Source organism: Hibiscus syriacus, unplaced genomic scaffold (genome assembly GCF_006381635.1).
Source record: "Hibiscus syriacus cultivar Baekdansim isolate YM2019G1 unplaced genomic scaffold, ASM638163v2 tig00001695_pilon, whole genome shotgun sequence".
In the NCBI taxonomy this organism is placed as follows: Eukaryota; Viridiplantae; Streptophyta; class Magnoliopsida; order Malvales; family Malvaceae; genus Hibiscus; species Hibiscus syriacus.
Genome location: NW_024061881.1, coordinates 14,945 through 30,777, shown reverse-complemented (window position 1 = coordinate 30,777; position 15,833 = coordinate 14,945). Strand labels below are relative to the sequence as shown.

At 35.7% G+C, this 15,833-nt stretch overlaps 1 protein-coding gene across 1 annotated transcript; it reads right to left on the bottom strand.

Moving 5' to 3' along the window:
* Positions 1 to 8,695: 8,695 nt before the first annotated feature.
* Positions 8,696 to 11,967, bottom strand: LOC120131253 (protein DA1-related 2-like). Its single transcript, XM_039148288.1, has 12 exons — positions 11,843 to 11,967; positions 11,291 to 11,445; positions 10,997 to 11,084; positions 10,752 to 10,878; positions 10,432 to 10,552; positions 10,266 to 10,349; positions 10,065 to 10,184; positions 9,736 to 9,948; positions 9,585 to 9,647; positions 9,388 to 9,503; positions 9,179 to 9,237; positions 8,696 to 9,087 (listed from the first exon to the last, which is right to left on the bottom strand). The coding sequence occupies exons 1-12, from the start codon at positions 11,895 to 11,897 to the stop codon at positions 8,771 to 8,773; spliced, it is 1,518 nt and encodes a 505-aa protein (XP_039004219.1). The 5' UTR covers positions 11,898 to 11,967; the 3' UTR covers positions 8,696 to 8,770.
* Positions 11,968 to 15,833: the final 3,866 nt, after the last annotated feature.

Sequence of the window (15,833 nt, the reverse complement as noted above, 5' to 3'; positions counted from 1 at the left end):
GGTAGTGTAACGGATTACTTGGACCGACACCTGAAAGTGGCTGCTCCATCGATGGGTAGTGTGATAGATTACTTTGATCGACACCTGAAAGCGGCTGCTCCATCAATGCATAGTGTGACGGATTACTTGGATCGACAGTTGAAAGCTGCTGCTGCTGCATCAATGCCAAGTATGACCAATTACTTGGACCGACATCTGAAAGAGGCTGCTCCATCGATAGCGAGTGTGACCAATTACTTAAACCAGCATCTGAAAGCGGCTGCTGCATCGATGACAAATGTGACCAGTTACTTAGACCGTCACCTGAGAGCGGCTGCTGCAACGAAACTCCCAACCAAGACTGATAATCAAGAGGCACTGTTGTTAATGGAGTAGGCATCGGTATAAAACCAGCCTCCTGGTCACAAAAAATTGCAGGGTCTTGTCCCCGCATGGCATCAAAAGATTTCGGACACGGTGGAAGCATGGAATCACAATATTGATCGTAAGTCGGCATCGGATTAATTCGATGTGCCATACCATTTTCGAGCACTCGGCCTTCACCATGTCCTACGATCGCACCATCATCGGGTGACCTTTGGTCCTTAATCGGCATATTCAAGGCACCAGCACCAAACTCTTCACGTTGAACAAGAGGTGCAGTCCCATTTTCCTGCCCTTTACTCTGACCTACAATTGCAGGCCTTTGTCCCTTATTTAACTTCAAATATACCTTAGACGCTACCCAATCATCAAGCTGAAGATAAAGAAAAATAAGCTTCATAAACAACATTCCACAGAATTTCTTTCACGTAAATTCGAAAGATCGTAAAAGAACAATTACCCGCATGTCGTTTTTAGAAAGTCTTTGTCTTACTGGTTGATCGCTCGCTACATATTCATGCATCATCCAATCAGTTTTGTCACCTGCAGGCGCTCTACCTTTGAAAAAGACTAAACTCTTCTTCAATCCAACTTTCTCTCCTTCGTACACGACCTCTTTGTCCTTGCCGGTCGCCTTCCAGTACCCGTCACCAGCACTTCGACTCGGCCTCTTGCCGTTCCCGTATTTACGATCTCGCGGCGTGAAGAAATACCACTCCATCACCTCTCCATCCGACGTTCCATTGTTGTTAATCGCTGTCGACACAAATAACATCAATATTCACCGTAAAGATCGTACGTACGTAACAATATTTCGATATGAAACAGACATTGATTTCAAGAAAAAAACAAATAACCTGTAAGAGTCTCGGGATCATGATCATAGAGTTTGACATCCCTGAACAAGTTTGGCGGAAGTTCTTGATCTTTAATCTTTCTTTTCAGGTAAAACTCAATCAGTTCTTCGTCTTTCGGCTTGAATCGGTAACCAGGAGGAATCGAACTCAGTAAAGCTGCTGCTTCTTCTTCCTTGGACTTGATCGACGACATTGGAGATTTGCCTTTATTCCCTCTTTCCACTGGGATTTTAGTAAAATAAGTAAAGCTATAAAAAAAAATTAAATTTGTTCATCTTATAAGGATAACTGATAGCTTATCTCTTGATCAATTCGGTTAGTAGAATTATTGTTGACTTCGAATAGTTATTAAATTATCATTTTTTAAATATTTAATTTAGAAAAAAATGTTAATTTGTTATATTTAACCTGTAAAATATTTTACACAATGAGAGTAGAGTTCAAATGGAATTAATATTCATATTTTCATATTTTAATCAATTACTAATAAAAAGAATTTAGTTAAATTTTTTCGAATTCAAATTTTCAGATTCAGATTGAGTCGGATCATAACAACTTAAATAAATTCAAATAACTATAAAGTTTATGGGTTAGGAATGTACTATGGAATATGTTAATATATTATACTATATCATGAATGTCATCTCATTATAACATATAACTACAAAAAATTACATTATACTGATAAAAATCTAACTAAATAACTCGAAAAAATGATAGATACAAATAAACATTATTCTCGATAATGAAAGGTAAACACTATCAACACTGACATAAAAAACATATAACGATGATGATTCATTGACAAACTAACGTTCCTACAATTCAATCGTGAAATATATTCGATGATTGCGAGAGTCTATCAATATCTAGTGTGACTGTTTAAACCAAGGATAGATCAACAATGTAAATAGTTTTACTGTGTGGTGCATTCATTGTCTTAAAAGCAACTTCACAAAAAATGAAAATCAAATGTCACTACAGCAGAACTGGCTTTTTGCGGCGTTTTTTTACCTATGCCGGCGTTTATAAGCGCCGCAAAAAACACATGCGGCGTTACGACAAACACCGCAAAAAGCATCGCTAAAGTTCGCGGCGTTTGTTCCAAAAACGCCGCAATAGGTTCTGATATTTAGCGGCGGTTGTAAGCGACGTTTGTCTTACAAATGTCGCAATAGGTTTTGACATTTAGCGGCGTTTGTATTAAAAACGCCGCAATAGGTTTTGACATTTAGCGGTGTTTTTAGGATAAAAACGCAGATAAAGATCTGGTATATAGCGGCGTTTTAGGATACAAACGTCGCTGATGATCTGGTATATAGCGGCGTTTTTAGTATACAAACGCCGTTAAAGGTTAGTATATAGCGCATTTATAACAAAAAACGCCGCTAAATGTATGATATATTGCAGTATTTTTTTGTAACAAACGCCACTAAATAACACATAATTTAACCAAGCCGCTAAATTATTATCGATTACCCCAAATCTATTTTTTCAACCTATTCCATTATCCAACAAACATAACAGCAATAACATCAAACTCTATATCCATAACAAGCAACATAAAATTCAATATAATAAATAAAAGTTTTCATTAACATAATCTAAGTTCAGTTAAACACGGTTCAGTAACAATAACATAATGTTGATAACATAAATGAGACTATGATGGTGGATTTTGAGGTTGAGTTTTTTGTATCATATTCATCATATCATTGAGCCGTTTTTCAAATTCTTCACATCTCTACTGATATGTTGCTTCTCTCTGTGTTGCCGCTGCTTCCCTTGCTTCATTTTCCGCTTTCATGTTAGTCATTTGTTGATCCATCTCAGTCAACTGTTGTTTTAAATGACTAACTTCTAATTGGAAAGATTGAAACTGTGATGACATGTACTGTGATGAATTGGATCCGAAATATTTGGTGGGAGTAACATGTGTTTCCTCAAAATCTACAACTTAAAATTGAAGGAGAAACTCTCTTTTTATAGCTAAAAGCTAAGGATAAATCAGTAAAAAAATTAAAGTATATATCTTAAGAAAATTTTCAAAAAATATAATGAATTTGAATTTTAAATTCAAATAAAAATTATTTTTAACTAGATAAAATATGAAATATAATATGATATTTCATAAAAAGAATGGTAGATTACTTGAATGACCACCTAATTATATTGTTAATATTTAACGGAAGTGTTGGTGTGACATTAAATAAAATTAGTATAACTATACATTTCATCCTCATTACTTGTATATTCTATGAATTTAGTCCTAGTTTTAATTTAATTCAAAAAATTTACTATACAATTAAAAGGTGTCACATGTCGCCCTATTATTGTGAGATATTTCATTAGTGACATGTAATAAAATTATCTTTAGTAGAAAAATAAGTTTTGAAGGATTAGTGAGGAGGCAATTGGTTGGTACTTGGCATAGTTGTCCTATGAGTATTGATAAAATCATTCGTAAAAATGTATCAGATGTCTCTGTATTTTCTTTTTAAAAAGACAATGTGACCCTTGTATTATTTTCTCTTAATGTGGTCCTCTAACTCATAAAATAAACCCAATGTGACTCTCTGACCAACATTTTTTCGTCGTTGACCATTACAGTGCTGGCATGACAATCTATGGTGGTAGATTAACGTGGCAGATGACATTGCAAATGGGCTAAATTGGTAACTGAAACATGACAGATGGATTGTCACGTCAACACTGTGGACCGCCATACCAACACCGTGAACTGTAGTGTCAACACTGTAACGGTCAACGATAGAAAATATTGGTTAAAGGGCCACATTGAGTTTATTTTCTGAGTTGAAGGGTCACATTAAAAGAAAAAATAATACGAGTGTCACGTTGATTTTTTTCAAAAGCATAGGGACCTCTGATATCTTTTTGCCAAAATTATTTTGATTTAGAACAAGGGATAATGTGAGACTCATTGAGATTAAATTTTGCTATGTTTATTTTTGATTTGTTGCGTGGACTTCAGAACTCTTAGCAAGTGTTTGTATGTGTTTCAGTTTTGTTTGAATAGCATTGTACGGTGGATGTGAGTAAATTTTAGTTTTGCCTATGTGTAAGTTGAAGCATGCAATATGATTTGATATGTCAGAACTTAAGATTGTTTGTATGGCTTAATTATAAAATAAGTGATCATAGCGTTTTTCACGAATAGGTGTTTAAAATTTTGTTGAATGGTCCAAGTGTCTAATGTTACAAATGTTACACTTAGGTGTCCGAGCCGTAGACGTCGTTAATTTTTTTCGTTAAATAACATGTGTCACATTCTGGTAATTTTAAAAAATTTATTTAAAATTAAAAATTAAAATTATATTTTCTAAAAACACAAAAATTTCAAAATAGCCCCAAAACTTTGAAACCCTCATTTCAACCCTCATTTCAACCCCTAAATCCACGTCGATTGCTGTCTTTTTCCGTCGGCGAAGCTCCACCCGACCTCACCTCCCCCGACGATCAATAACCCCATGAAATCGTGACCAACTGATGTATTGTATCTTGCAAATCCTAGGCTGAAAATCACAACCCCATGCAATCCCAACGGCCAATCGGCGACAACTATGGTGGCGTTTGACTAGGAAGATAGCATGAACTACATCGACGACGGTGATCGTGGCCGGAAAGGTCGACGATGGTGGGTTAGGGTTAGGGATTTTGGGTTTTTTTTTGTAATTTAAGAGAAATTAGGATTTTTTTTTATAAATATAATAATATTTTTATTTTAAAAAAATAAAATTACCAGAATGTGACACGTCACTTAAATGAGAAAATTAACGACAATTACCGTTCGGGCACCTAAAATGATAATGTTTGTAACGTTAAGCAGATGGGTCATTCAAAAAAAGTTTGACCACCTATTCATGAAAACGCTATAGTTTGGACACTTATTTTATAATTAACATTTTATTGATTGCTTTGTTTAGAGAAGTTTGAATCCATAAATATGGTATGTTAGACTTACTAGAAGCACGAGATGACTTTTGAGACATGAAAAGGTAGAATTGCGACTTAACATATATGCACTATGGCTTAAAATGAACTATAGGATCTAAATTTTAAGACTTCTTTTTATTGTTATACTTGTCATGCAAGTTTACTTTTATATGTTTGATATGTCGGTGCCAATGAGTGTTGACACAAGTGGTTGAGATTCAAGAATTTGAGCTTGTAAGGTCAATTTCGAATCCTACCATTGTCACTCTTGGTGGGCAATCTGTAAATTCCTATGTAAATCACAATAGGGTCTTAGGTATGGTCTGGCCTTGGACTGGGGGAGCCACCATTTACCTAAACTTTCGTGTACCAAGTTGCTTTGTTGAGTCCCTCGACTATTAAAAGTTACAAAATGGTCACTCGACTATTCATTATGTTTCAAACTTATCATTTTCCGTTAAAAAATTAACGGTCGCCTGAGTTGGACGTTAGCAAGTTGATTGAGATATGATAGTCATTTAAGATTATGAGATCAGATTTTATCATATATCAGTCAGCAGGTTAACGTGCAACTCAAATTGCCGTTTGAATTTTAATGGAAAATGATGAATTTAGGACATAATTAATGGTCAGTTGGCCATCATGTAACTTTTAATAGTCGAGGGACTTAACAAAATAATTTTCTATAATTAATGGACTATTTTGTAATTTTTAATAATCAATGGACTGAATAACATATTATCCTATTGTTAGAAAATCATTTGTGTACTTTATCAAAAATTAGATGCATGATTTAAGTCTGATGTGTTTTAAGTCATTTCAATAATTAATTTAACATACGATATTCGAATCTGATCATCCTAATTAGATACTAAATGTTACAAATCCCGCTCTTCTTGTTAAAGAGTTACGCCCTCAATTTCCTCACTTTCTTCTTCGGTGACATCCCTGAACCTTCTGTCACTGATGCAGGCTCCGGCTTCTGTTGTTGCTGCTTGCAGCTGCAGCAGGGCCTCGCTTCCTTTTTGCAGAAGCCGGTGGCTTACCGGCATTGGAATTTGTTGCCGGCTTACGTCCACGTTTCTTGGCCGGTGCTGCTGGTGCCCTTTTGCTAGGCTTTTTCTTTCCAGCAGGTCCTTGGGCCACTTCAGTTTCCATATCTGTGACAATGATCTGCTTAACACTAATCCTATCTGGCCAATGAGCAAATCTAACATCAAAGTATAGGATAAAAACATACCAGCAGAATGATTAGGAGGCGAATCGATGTTGTGCTTGGTTAGACACTCCCTTAGATCGGGAATATCGAAGTTGTCATCATCATCGTTGTCATCATGCCAATGAACATGGAAGTAACAAAAGGTTGAAAGACCCGGCATGAGAAAAAGAGAGTAGTTCATATGAAAACAAAAACCAGACCTTCTTATCCTTTTTTGCACCACCTCGGCCTTCGGGTTTAACAGCCGCAGCAGGAACTTAGACTTGTCCATACCAACATCAGACATGAACATCAAACGCTGTCACAACGGCTTAATGTTTAGAGTGAAAAAGGAATAGAAACTTGGATCACAAGCAAACCTGTTTCCATTGAACATGGTAAAATATCTGACGCTGAGGCTTCTGTAACAGCTTGTTCTTTCTTATTTGTCTTCCTTGTGTTTTTAGATTCTCCTCTCCCACCCGTCTTGCCAGCTCCATTCTTCGCTCCACCTTGACCGTGGTGTTCTTCCGCTTTTTTTTATCAGCTTTATCTTCTTCCTGATTAAAAAAAAAACAGAATGTCATAATCATGAGAAAAAAGAGAGTAGTTCATATGAAAAAAACCAAACCTTAGAGTTCTTTGCACCACCCCGGCCTTCGGGTTTCACAGACGCAGCGGGAACATTTTCTGGTTCAATCGAGTGGACGAAATCGTTATCAATTTTCAGATCTTCCATGTCAGATTAACAGACTTTCCCATACCAACATCAGACATGAACATCAAACGCTCTCGCAACGGCTAAACTTTCAGAGTGAAAAAGGAATAGAAACTTGAGTGACAAGCAAACCTGTTACGACGGCTTCTGCAACAGCTTGGTCTTTCTTAATTGTCTTTGTTGTGGTTTTAGATGCTCGTCTCCGAGCCGTCTTGCCAGCACCATTCTTCACTCTGCTGCAACCGTGCTGTTCTTCCACTATAGAGGTTAATGCGTTTAGCATTTTACCATGCTTTTGATGCAGAGAAGCAGGTTGTGGTGCAAGCTCTGCATTAAAACCAGATTGAAACCTAGAACCGAGATTGCTCTCTCGCTTTTATGATTGAATGTTCAATTATCGGGTTCTTAATTGTTGAAAATTTATTCCTCTTAAGCTAAAAATATATGTTAAATCATTGACTTATTGCTGCAAACTTCAGTCTTGGAATCCTGTAGCAGCTAAACCATCAATTGCTTTCGCCCGGAATGGCCACCCGCACCACACAACTTTTCTTGAAGAGTGCGGTATCGATTCAACATCATTACCAGGTATTGGTGATGACGTTTGAGTTAAGGTTTTCGTGGTTGGGCAGGGAAGTCTGTGTTTGAAAGCTTTTTCTATGTTTAAATGACAAATATGTGAAATTGTGTAACTGGTTTGTGTTTGTTGAGTATAACCGGTTGGTGATATTTTCTTCTACGATTTGCCTCGAATAAACCAATGTGTGGCTCTTACCATTTGTGTTCTGTATAAATGCAGCAATATTTCCGTTGGATCTCATTAGGCGACGCAAACGACTGGAGGGGGCTGGCGGATGAGCCCGTGTTTACACGACAGCTCTTTTCGGCACATTTAAGCACATGTGCAGGACCGAAGGCTTTCGCGGTTTATATAGAGGGATGTTGCCCGAATATTACAAGGTGGTGCCTGGTGTTGGTATATGTTTCATGACATACGAAACGTTGAAGATGGTTTTGGCGGACATTAGCACGAGATTATAGTTCGTGCTAACGTTTGATCCACGGTCTGAATCGACGGTTTGGCGAAATTGGTTTATGTGATAGCACAAGCACCATTTAGCCTCTATAGCTCTTCTTGCAGCGGTAAGTTTTGTTATGCTACTGCTTAGAAATATATTTTTCCATGTAAATAGATACTGTGACCTACATTTCAAGTGTAATCTACGTTGTCGTCGGCCGGCATACTTAAGGATTCGATGTCGATGACCTTTGTCTTCGAAAACCCTCTTCCCGGGTTCGAGTTTTTACCTGATTGCAGGAATTAATGGCATGTATCATTACATTTATAACTTCAAATTTTATTGATATTTCACCTTCTCTTACAGAAGAGGCCTGCTTGTTTCATGAGTCTTTGGATTGCATCTGCTGTAATTTTATCTGGCATTTGATCAATCTGTTTTTCACCATGAAAAGTTACCGCAAGGTAAAAAAATATATATGAAACTTATCTTATTACAAAACAATAAATGTTGAAAACAACTTGTTTTGAACCTGTGACATCATCTTTAACATGTATTGTCATGGAACCCCATGAAAATTTTTGGGAGAAGCTATTTCAATCTTCTGTCATGAAACTTTCGATACTCTTTTGACAAACTGAATCATCCATCGGCGAGGTTTTCACAATGGGAAGTTTCCAGTCAGGCGAATGTGGTCTAAGGTTTGACGTAAACCGTATTTGTTGACGGCTGTGTTGGCAGCTCGAAACCCTCCGCCGTATGCAGGTGAAGCATCGTGAGCAATCTGGTGAATGAAGAACTCACCAAGCTTGTTTTCGACATTCGATTTCCCTCCTTTTTTAGATGAAGAAGACGATGAGGAAGCTGCTGATGTAGATGCCCGGCTGCTCGAACCCGGCAAGACTTCGGATTCGACCCACATGTATGATAAAACTTGACAAATACCTTCCTCGACCTCGGGATTCAGATTTCTATATCCTGCAGTATTTGTTGATGGAGAAGACAACATAAAAATGGAAGTAGTGAAAAAAATTGAGAAAGGAATGAGGATCGAATGCATGTATTCTACCTTTGAGGCGTAACCAGCCATGCATCAACTCGTGGGTGAGAATCGCCCCGGTTAGCAGCCTGCATATTCCAGCAAATACTACTGCCTGAACTTCGACAAGAGATAAACGAAACCGGAAAGAACATAAAGAAGAAATTCGATGCCTGAACTTCGACAAGAGATAATCTAAACCGGAAAGAACATAAAGAAGAAATTCGATGGGATTGTACCTTGGAAGACCATAAAGAACCAAGATGGCAGTGACTTCACATTTCCTGGTCAGCTTCTGAGGCCGAGTTCTCATTCCGATAAGATGTCGACCTCCGATTCGCGGTCTCTTTAGTATCTGCAACAAACCAAACAAAGACATCGTCGGACTTATGTCGATCAACAAAGCAAAATAGTGGAATCAGTTCGGTCAACATACACTGGAAACTGTCTGTTCTTCACATAGACATAAACCCCTTATCTCAGGCATATGACGATAACCCTGGAAAAAACCGAAACCGAAACATCAGAGCCATTCCGTTAAACACAAAAGATGTAAAAAAAAATCGAGCAAGGGTTCATAATGTTACATTCTTTTCTCCAACAATAGCTTCATTAAGTGCTTGTCGTTCGACGAGAAGCATCGGAATCTGCTGGTCTAGTTTCATGTTCATTCCTTCATAAAAGTCCCTAATGGCATGGTAAAGAGGCTGGCAATCACCAGTGTCCATGATTGCAGATTCCATGCATTCTAAACATAAACTCCGACCATCTTCAAGCGAATAATATCTTACATTCCAAGACTTCACGAGACGAAAATCGTGAAGAAAAACAAAATGATAACCGACAACGGCAATTGTTAGTAGAAAGTTTGATACTTCAGCACGCATAAAAAAGAAACAGTTCCAAGAATACATACCTCCAAACGCTCACAGCTACAGCAGCGAGCTGTATTGTCGTGTTCATGTGACGGACAATACTTTTGGGACCAAAACGGATGACATCTATACTCGATTAGACTGGCTGCATTCGTCGGAATCTGACATTTGATGTAACCAAAAATAAAAATGTGATTCATAGAACAAATAATTCAAATGATAGATTCCAGAAAGATTCTTACAAATTGGAGACAAACTTCACATTTAGGATGCGTCAGTTCTTTGAAGCAAGTTTTGTGATATGTATCCCTCCCAGACAAAGAAAACTTGAATCACCACAAACAGAACATAAGTTTAGAGCTATATGATATTTGTAAAGCCGAAGAAAACATAAATGAATCGAACTACCTCGTGCTCAGTAATCGGATACCCGCAAGAACGGCAACAGAAACAATTAGGATGGAAATATGCTCCCATGAATCCCAAGTAATTGCCATATCCGATTTCGAGATGACATCCGGCACATACTCTGCAAGTCATAGGCATCGACATATATGACAACATGAAAGGTACCAAGCAATGGTTTCAGTATTTTGCCATTGCCCGTGCCTACTTACATTCACGGTAAGTACTCGAACGGGACAATATCGAATCCGAATACGTCGTCCTGGAATCCGGTCATTCCATAGTCTCACATTGATTTACAACTATGATAAAAGCTATTGTACCTATATCCAGCAGGATGACACTGCAAAGTGCCACAAGGAGGATACTTAGATGGATTCAAGCCGCCATTATCAGCTCCCCTCGGTAAAGCTCCGCCGTAATTATTGTCTCTCCGACATTCATTGTAACCTAAATACACATAAAACCGAATCAGTATACGAAGATCTCGAGATCAAGAGAGAAAGAATCGAAGATCGATGAGGATCATGTGGGATCAAATCATCAAACAAGTCATTTTAAAACGCACCATTCGGTTTTCCCATACCCTCGGATAAAGAAAGCGCGATTGCATGATCTAATTCCTCTTGCTCCTTCTTCTTCCTGGGACGACCATCCTATTGACATGAACATAAACTCATCTCAATCGAAATAGACATGTTTATTCAAATGAAATTCAAGGATTCAAATAGCCGTTGGCTATAGAAATAGCAGCATATAACGATAAAGGTGTCGTCCGAAACTGTTATTTCACAATTACCGCAATCGATAAACACAAGGTAATTGAAAACACTTAAAAATAGTATAGGGTCGTATAAGTTACCAACATCCGAACCGGTGGTTGAACAACCATGTTTTCGTCTCCTACAAACTGAGGGTTATATCCGCCACGACGACCACCGGAACTGGACTTTAAAAGCTTACTCAGCCACTTCATAACCCTTGATTTTTTCTCCGGGTACGAATCACTACGGTCCCCTGCTTTTCCCCCATTGAAAAAAGTTCAATATACAATCAAAAGGTATACTACCGAATGAAAACTACACCAAAACAAACGACAAAAAAATAATGAATTTAAATAACAGTCCGTTATATAGCGTCCAAAACCATTATTGCATGATCATGATCAAGGATTTAAGCACTCGTTATATAGCGATATCATTGACGTCTAAAACCGTTATTACATGATCACGATGCCTGTAATCACGGTAACAACACCCGCTATATTCATAATCATTCAACAACTGTAACAATACCATTTGCTATATCCATAATCGTGATAAACAAACCTAACCCAAAATATGACTACAGCCGTGATTTAAATCCCGAAAAAAAAATGTGTATCAAAGAACTCGAGAAACTAAAAGCAACCCACCGGAGATACAAGGATGAGAGAGGTGGTTGACATCGGATGGAGGAGGAGGAGCCATGGAGTGTATAATTTAAGAAGCGGTGGCCGGAATATGTGAAGGAAAGCGAGGGGAAGAAGGAATATTTTTGCTAAACTTTCTTCTCTTTGTTGCAGAGTCAGGTGCTATGTTTTCATTTTATTTGAAAGGAATTTTTTTTTTGCCAGGAAAAAAGGTAGAGTTGACGGAAAATGACCCTCGAATTCTTTTGAGTTACATTATTGCCATCATTTTTTTTTCGTTTGATATTAGGATTGTAAATGAGATGACATAGATCGCGACTCGAGTTGATTCGATCAAAATTTGGTCAATAATCAAATTAAACGAGTTCAAATAAAGTTCTTAACGAGTCGAAACGAGATACTTGAAACATAAATTAAAAAAAACTGGTGAGCAACTAAAAATAAGGGTAAATTACGCATTTAGTACATAAACAATTAGTTTTGATCCATTTTAGTACATAAATTTTTATTTTTTAAAAATCATACCTAAAATTTAATTTTTGTTTCATTTGAGTACCCGCCATTAAAAACTTGTGTTTCATTTTAATATCATTGTTCAAATTTTAATGTTAAATTTTAAAAAAAAATTAAAAGTTTAGGTATTAAAACGAACTAAAATTGATAGTTTAAGTGCTAAATACATAGTTTATCCAAAAAAATTAAAATTAAAAATTTTAAATTAAATTATTAATAAGGGAAAATTACACGTTTAGTACATAAACTATCAGTTTTAGTTTGTTTTAGTATATAAACTTTCTATTTTTTAAAAATCAAACCTAAAGTTTAGCTTTTATTTCATTTTAGTACCCCTCTTAAAAACTTAAAGTTAAGTTTTAAAAAAAATGAAAGTTTAGGTCCTAAAACAAACCAAAATTGATAGTTTAGGTATTAAATGTGTTAAGTTTTTAACGGAGTGTACTAAAATGAAGCAAAAAAAAAATAAACGTTAGGTATGATTTTAAAAAATGAAACTTTAGGTACTAAAGTGGACCAAAACTGATAGTTTAAGTATTAAATGCATAATTTAACCTATTAATAATATAGAGTAACATTTATATCTTATTTTTTTTGAAAAATGTATATAATATTAAGTTTTCATGTAATTAAGGTTTAGATTGAATCTCGAGCTTAGTATAAGAATATTTTAAATTCAAGTTTTTTTTAATTCGAGTCGAATTTCAATTTTTAATTTTTAAAATCGAATCGATCTGACTATTTTAAATTCACGAGCTTTTAAGTTGAATCGAATTTAATAATACTAAATTATAATATATTAATAATTCATATTACATAGATGATATTTTTGTAATTTAAAATTATGGAATCTAAATTGCTGTTTTGGAAGAGTTCTTTTTCCATTCTTACAAAGTCAAATGATGGATGCTTTGTTAGGAGCAATGACAGCTAACTCAAACACCAACATTGCTTTTTTATTTTCATTTCAAAGTATGGTATTTTTTCTAATTATACGTGTTAGATTTATTAATCGATTAATTTAAATTAAATACTATAAATATTTATTTTAATGATAATCTTCCTAATTTAATTTGTTTTAATTATAACACCAAAATTTAAACGGTTGATAATGGACGCCCACTATATGTTAGAAATATGCATCATACATAGGGATGGCATGGGTCGGGTTGGATCGGGTTTTTGGTCCACCCAACCCTACTAAAATAAGTTTTCACCTAACCCGAACCCGACCCGATATATAACTTAAAAACTCGACCGACCCGAAATAATAAAAATTATTTTATTCAATAAAAACATTGACTTAATTGGAAAAAAATAATATATAGAGGGGTATTATTGTAATTATTCCTAAATATATAAAGTAAAATTATATATTTTTTTGGGTCAGGTCGGGTATTTTTCACCCTGAACCCGACCCGACCCAAACCTGATTTTTTTATTAAAAAAAACCCAGCCCGACCGTCGGATCAGGTCGAAACCCGTCGGGTTCAGGTCCCATGCTCATCCCTAATCATACATGTCGAATGCACTTAATTATTTGCAAGAGCACAAGTTGGGCAAGATGGTGATAAAGCACAACACATATATGGACATTATCTTCATTCACTCAATAGGAGTTTGTTTCTTCTTCTTCTTCTTCTTCTTCTTCTTCTTCTTCTTATTGATCTTGATCAATACAATCGATGAAAACCCTCTAATTCAAATTTAAAGAAAAACTCTCAAAATTGAAAACTCGAGATTATATAAGTTGGGTGTTATGACTAGGGATGGACACGAGAACCGATCTCGACGAGTTCCGACCCAATCCGATTGGATCGAGTTTTTAAAAAAAAATCTGGTTTAGGTCGAGTTGGATCGGGTTTTTTAGAGGTTATGTTCGGATCGAGTTGGGTTCGGGTTTAGGGTGAAAAATATTCGACCCAATCCGACAAAAAAAATTACCTTATATATTTAGGGATAATGACAATAATACATCTCTATATTATTATTATAAGAAGAAGAAGAAGAAGAAGAAGAAGAAGAAGAAGAAGACTCTTCTTCTTCTTCATATTGATCTTGATCAATACAATCGATGAAAACCCTCTAGTTCAAATTTAAAGAAAAACTCTCAAAATTGAAAACTCGAGATTATATAAGTTGGGTGTTATGACTAGGGATGGACACGAGAACCGATCTCGACGAGTTCCGACCCAATCCGATTGGATCGAGTTTTTAAAAAAAATTCTGGTTTAGGTCGAGTTGGATCGGGTTTTTTAGAGGTTATGTTCGGATCGAGTTGGGTTCGGGTTTAGGGTGAAAAATATTCGACCCAATCCGACAAAAAAAATTACCTTATATATTTAGGGATAATGACAATAATACCTCTCTATATATTATTATTTTTAATTAAGTTTCTATTTTTATTGACTAAAATAATATTTTGTAATAAATATATTATTTCAGATTGGATTGAGTCAATTTCGGGTTTTATCTCAAAAAGTTAGGTCGGATTCATGTTAGATGGAGAGTGTATATTTTCAGGTCGGGTCGAGTGGAATATAAATAATTTTTGGGTCGAGTCGGATTGATCAAAACCCGACCCGTGCCCATCTCTAGTTACGACATCATTGATTTAGGATTAATGGTGGCTTGCATATGATTAAGACATGGAACTGATTATGTTCTTTATCTTGTTCCCCAACTTCATTAATTAGCCATTGCTTTTAGAGAGAGAGAAAGAAAGAGAGATTTAATTGCTTGATCAAACGTTTGTTTTTTTATAATATTCTTGTGGGAATAAAATGAAGGGTAAACTAAATTAGTAGTCACTAAACTTTAGGGTGTGTATTAATTACCACATCGGGTTTTGAAACGTTTTAATTTTGACATTGGATTTTAGTTTATGTTTCAATTAGGACATTAGACTGGTAAATCATTAATGACGTAATGATATGATTGTTTCTTTCTTGCTTTTTTTCTATGGAAACCCATCAACTCCTTCGTGCTCAGTATTGATCAATGGTTACTTATCACCGATCGTCATTCATAGCAAGATCGATAATAAAATATTTGTATTTCACTTATCTTTCTTATCATTAGATTGATTTTCTACAAAATTCACTTAAAATCATCGAAAATGCATCTAAATGTTTGACGTTTTAATGCTTCAATCTTCTTTGACGGTCATCCAATAAGACGAATTTCTAGGTATGTTGTTTGTGTCCTTGAAATAATATTTCTCTCACCATTTATATTTTTGAACGAACACCTCAAACCTCCAACAATTGTGGATTTTTTGTGTTCATTTTTGTGAGTTGTAAAGATATTTTACGAAAATTTAAACTAATAAAATGGAAAGATTGATGAGATAAATTCTTCGATATTTAGAGTGATCGCAAAAAAAAAGTCAGAGAAAGATGATTTTCCGATGATGGGGAAGGATGAAAAAATCACTACTTATGATGACGAATGTAATATTACATGTTGATATTGACAATAA

Coding starts and splice junctions, on each gene's coding strand:
- LOC120131253 (XM_039148288.1), bottom strand. CDS start 11,897: ATGGCTCCTCCTCCTCCATCCGATGTCAACCACCTCTCTCATCCTTGT. Junction 10,879..10,996: donor GGGTATGGGAAAACCGAATG/GTGCGTTTTAAA, acceptor ATGTGTATTTAG/GTTACAATGAATGTCGGAGA. Junction 9,238..9,387: donor GTTCTTTATGGTCTTCCAAG/GTACAATCCCAT, acceptor TGGAATATGCAG/GCTGCTAACCGGGGCGATTC.